General features: G+C 36.1%; 1 protein-coding gene across 2 annotated transcripts in view; it reads right to left on the reverse strand.

Moving 5' to 3' along the window:
• The window catches only part of PIR (pirin), a 120,340-nt gene that overhangs the window by 23,953 nt on the left and 91,888 nt on the right, over positions 1–4,499 (reverse strand). Inside the window, exon 8 of one of the 2 annotated variants that reach the window (XM_017512372.2) lies at positions 2,430–2,806. The exons of the other annotated variant lie outside the window; for it this stretch is intronic. Within the exon in view, the coding sequence (XP_017367861.1) occupies positions 2,445–2,806 (362 nt within the window). The 3' untranslated portion in view covers positions 2,430–2,444. Of the gene's footprint in view, positions 1–2,429; positions 2,807–4,499 lie in introns of those variants that run through there. 2 annotated transcript variants of the gene reach the window in all.

Raw genomic sequence — 4,499 nt, forward strand, 5'->3', positions numbered from 1 at the left:
AAAAAAAAAAAAAAAAAAAAAAAAAAAAAAAAAAGAAAGAAAGAAAGAAAAAGAAAAAAACAACTAGAACTAACTCAATATTCTATTTTGGATATCTTTCCAAGTCAAAACATAGAAAAGTAACTCATCCTTGGGAAAAACTGCATAGCATTCCATTATAAGGACATGTCATAATCTATAAAACAAATCCTCTATTTATGGTTTAAAGGTATTAAAAATGGTTTCCACATTTGATAAAACCTCAAAAGCTCTCAATAGTTCAAGCAGGCTTTTGTTTGAGCTCACTTTGATTGTTCTAATCTCATTTCTCCTCTACCTGCTTTGCTTCCTATCCATCCTCCAAGCAGAAATCTAGTCTACACATAATTACCTAGGTTTGTTTTCTTTCCTTTTTTATCTTTTTACATGATCCAGAAGGACCAAAAATTTGCTTAAAGGAATGGCCAAGTCAATTTACTAAGTGTGTTCATATATTTTTACTCCTTGTAAAATCTTCTGTTAGGATATAGAGTCCATCTTTGCAGTAATAACACAATTCATGTTGCTGATTGGAAAGCACAGAGCGTTAGAGGGAATGGAATAGGAACAAGGGCAATTTACTTTTTTCCTTCTTTTCAGCATGATGCCCATCTGCACCTGTTTCTATTAATTTGTTTAATTTCCACTAAGCATTGTTTTCTTTTTTTTTTTTTTTTCTTTTTACAGGGCAGCAGCCAACTAAGCATTGTTTCTTGTTTCCTAAGCCTGCTGCAAAAGAAAACAAATGCCAAATTTCATGAATGCTTACTCTATGTTTAACAATAGCTACATTTTATGAGAATTCCTTCTCTGCTAAGAGCAGGATTGCATCAAGGAAGAGATCTCTTGTAAGATTTTCAGGTCCTTCTCATCTTTCTTTCTTCCCCCACGTTTCTTCCCACTTTTATGTCCTGCACCAAGAATTGATGCCATCCCCCAATTTTTATTGCTTTGTCAGAATTCACACCCCCCTACATTTTCCTTTCTCCTACAAATATGGTCTCCAAGCTACTGTCTCTTTGCAGCGGAAAAGCTCTTCCCTTCCCTTGGGCAATGACGAATAAAATGAGTTGGGAGGGAAGTCACATTTTCATTCTGGCCCCCTAGGACAGTGAAGTCAGCAATGCATTTTAAGTCAGACTTCCTTTAGCCAAACATTAAAACACCAAAAATTTAAAAAAATATGTAAATCATTTTCTGTGGCAGTTGCTCTCACGTCCAGGGAGGCTCGTAATTCTTGCAAACGTCCCTAGTGAGAGCTTTCCTCAGCCTACATTCCTTGCCTTAACCCAGGTCATTTTCCTCCTGCCTCAGTCTTACAGTTCATTATTCCAATGAACTTACAAGTATTCCTTACACAGGTATGTGCAAAAAAATAGAAAAACATAGGCTGGTGACACACCAACACCATTAACAGAGATAAAGACAACTGGGCTAAGGAGAGATTGCAACCCTTCACAAACTCTGGGTCACACTAATTATCAGACCCCAAAGCAACCCTGGTTCCTAAAAGCCTCCTCCCCTACCAGCAACCTCCACCCCACCAGAAGTCCCTGCATCAGCTTTGGCAGGGCAACTCCCTCATCTTGGACTTCAAGCCTGGCCTCCTAGGACATAGAGGCAGACCTGCCTGGTTTACCCTCTCCCTCTTCATTCCACCAAATTCTTTTTTATTTTAAAATAATTTCAGACATATCTAAAAGTTACAAAAATACTACAGAGAATTATTGTACATCATTCACCGAGATTTCCCAAAAGCTAACATGTTAACATATATGCTTTATCATTCTTTTTGCTATAAATATGTCATTCTTTTTCTGAAATATTTGAGAGTAATTTGCAGACATGTAGCCCCTTTACCTTGAAATAATTTTCAATATGTATTTCCTAAAAACAAAGATATTTTCTTACAAAACTATAGTGTACTTATGGAAATTATGAAATTAACATTGATACAATGCTACTATGTACAGATATTCAGATTATGTCAATGGTCTGAGTAATGCCTTTTATGGAAAAGGAGAAATAAATTTCTAGGTCAGGATCCAATCTGGGATCACATGCTGCACTTAGTTGTCATGTCTACTCTTTCATTTGAAACAGTTCCTCAGTCTTTTTCTTTCATTAAAAGTACAGACTGGTTATTTTATAGAATGTCCCTCAGTTTGGGTTTATTTGACGTTTCTTCATTAGACTAAACTGTTTGCTAATCCCTGTCCTTCCCAGATTTAGAGAATTTTCATTTATTTTCAGTAATTTTAATTCAGAATAGCACAAAGGATGAAATAATGAACATATATGTGTGCCATACTTAGTTCATATCTATCTTAAGATAAAAACCATACAGGTGAAAGAAATGTCCCCTAACTGGTTGCTGCCAATCCATTTTCTACACATGGTAAATTGCACCTTTCTAGAATCTCCACTTAAAATCCTTCAATGGCTCCCTGTTCTCCCAGGACAAGCCAAACTCCTGACTCTGAAAGACGGACTCTTCTCAATACGTTCCAACATTTCTCCGGTATCATGGCCACTCTGCCTGCCCTGCCTCCATATTTAATTCTATCACAGCAACTCTCTCTTGGAGAGTGGGGAAACAAAGCACAGCAGCAAACCTTAAAGGAGGCTTTGTGGAGGATCACAGAAAACAAACCAACTAACCAATCATAAAAAAACTGCAATGAAAATGAGCACATACCGTTAAAGGCAGAAAGTGCCTGTTTCAAAATCAGTGCATCACTTTCAGGGAGATCTAGGACCAGACCCTTTACTTCTTCAAGCCTGTTTGCTGGTTTGTAAAATAAGGAATGAATCCATATACCACAGAGTTGTGATGAATATAGTCTAATGAGGAAACATCAAACATACTGTTTATATTGTATGTCTGTATAAACATATATAAATGTCCATATACATCTGTATATACATATGTGTGTGTTATGTTTTTAATCTTCTCTACACAATGCCAGGCACTCAGGAGGTATTTAACAAATATCAGTTCATGTTCCTTCCCCTTTCTTCTCTTTCCATTTTCCTCCAAATTTGTGCAGGTGGAGACATTACACACTTCTAATGAGGCTGTGACCCAGACCAGAGAAGGGTCATCACTATGGAGATGGCCCCAAGCTCCTTACTGCACCCCCCTCACACCAAGTCAATTAGTCTCTTCAACTGTACAATACCTTGAGCAAAGCTCAGCAGGGTCATCATTTCCCAAAAAAACTCTACATTTTGGGATTTCTCCCAAAATGTCCTCATCAAGAACCTCATGGCATTAAGGATGCTGTCTGTGTCCCACCAAACACTGCAGACTACAATTGGTGACATGAGTCGGGTTGCCTGATCATGCAGCAACTGACAGCTCACCATAAGATCTGCTAGCTTGCCATGAATAGGCATTTAACCCGCATTTCTAACTGAAGATAAACAGCAAGATAAAGAAATGTCAACTTTGTAGCTCTGCAATCTGGGAAAGAGATAGGTTATTAGCTGAACTTGCGAGAATTCCAATGAAAAAAAAAATGAGAATGCCCATTTTACCAAATTTGATGACTGACACCAATAATAAAATGCCCAACTATGTAACACAATGGTACACACATCAAGACACTTGAGACAATTGTCTTTCCAGAATGAAACAGAATCAGAAGGTACTTTATATATTACAGAACGATCATACTACAGGCTGTTTATAAGCCATGGGCATATAACATTAAGAGCCATCCGTCAGGATCCCATATTTTAAGCAAGAACAAATGCAACCTGTAGGATAACCCTGTCTTGTGGTTTGGTCCATATTCATAATACTGAACACTCATTGTATTAGAAGCTAACGAGAAAGCTAAGACATAAATGAAATTTAGTATTTTGAATGAGAAATGTATAAGCGATATAAGCTCTTTCGAAGATAAACTCAGAATACAGCTTTCTGCATGCCCAGAATGAAGCCTAGCCTACTGGAGGACAAACCTTGCTGATGATTTTCTTGCCAATACAATAGTACTAAAAATGTATTAGAATACCCTAGAAGCTTATCCTGTTCTTTAAAAAAAAAAAAAGGTAAAATTGACAGATAATTGTATCCTGCTCTTTAAAGACTAAGTGTACAATGATGCATTGAAGTTTTATCAAGATATTTAATAACATTTTTAACTGAAGTAATATATGCTACTACTATTTCTTGGTTTTATTTGAACAGAATTTGTCTCCTCTTAAGATATGCAGTATTTGCAACTGGTTTTTAATTGCTCAAAAAAAATCAGAAAATAATTCAAATATCATAATCATAAAATTCTATTTGGCAGCATAAAACAAAAACTAGTTTAGGCATTTGAACTTAGATTGAAGCCAAGTTTGTAGACTATTAAGATTGAAAATATACAGAATTTTAAGGATTAAATATTCAAAAAATAATAGAAACCTGAAATTAGCAGGGAATGTCATAAAGCACCCTTAGATTATTTTAGGATATATTTGGACAC

Source organism: Cebus imitator, unplaced genomic scaffold (assembly GCF_001604975.1).
Source record: "Cebus imitator isolate Cc_AM_T3 unplaced genomic scaffold, Cebus_imitator-1.0 Scaffold471, whole genome shotgun sequence".
Classification (NCBI taxonomy): domain Eukaryota; kingdom Metazoa; phylum Chordata; class Mammalia; order Primates; family Cebidae; genus Cebus; species Cebus imitator.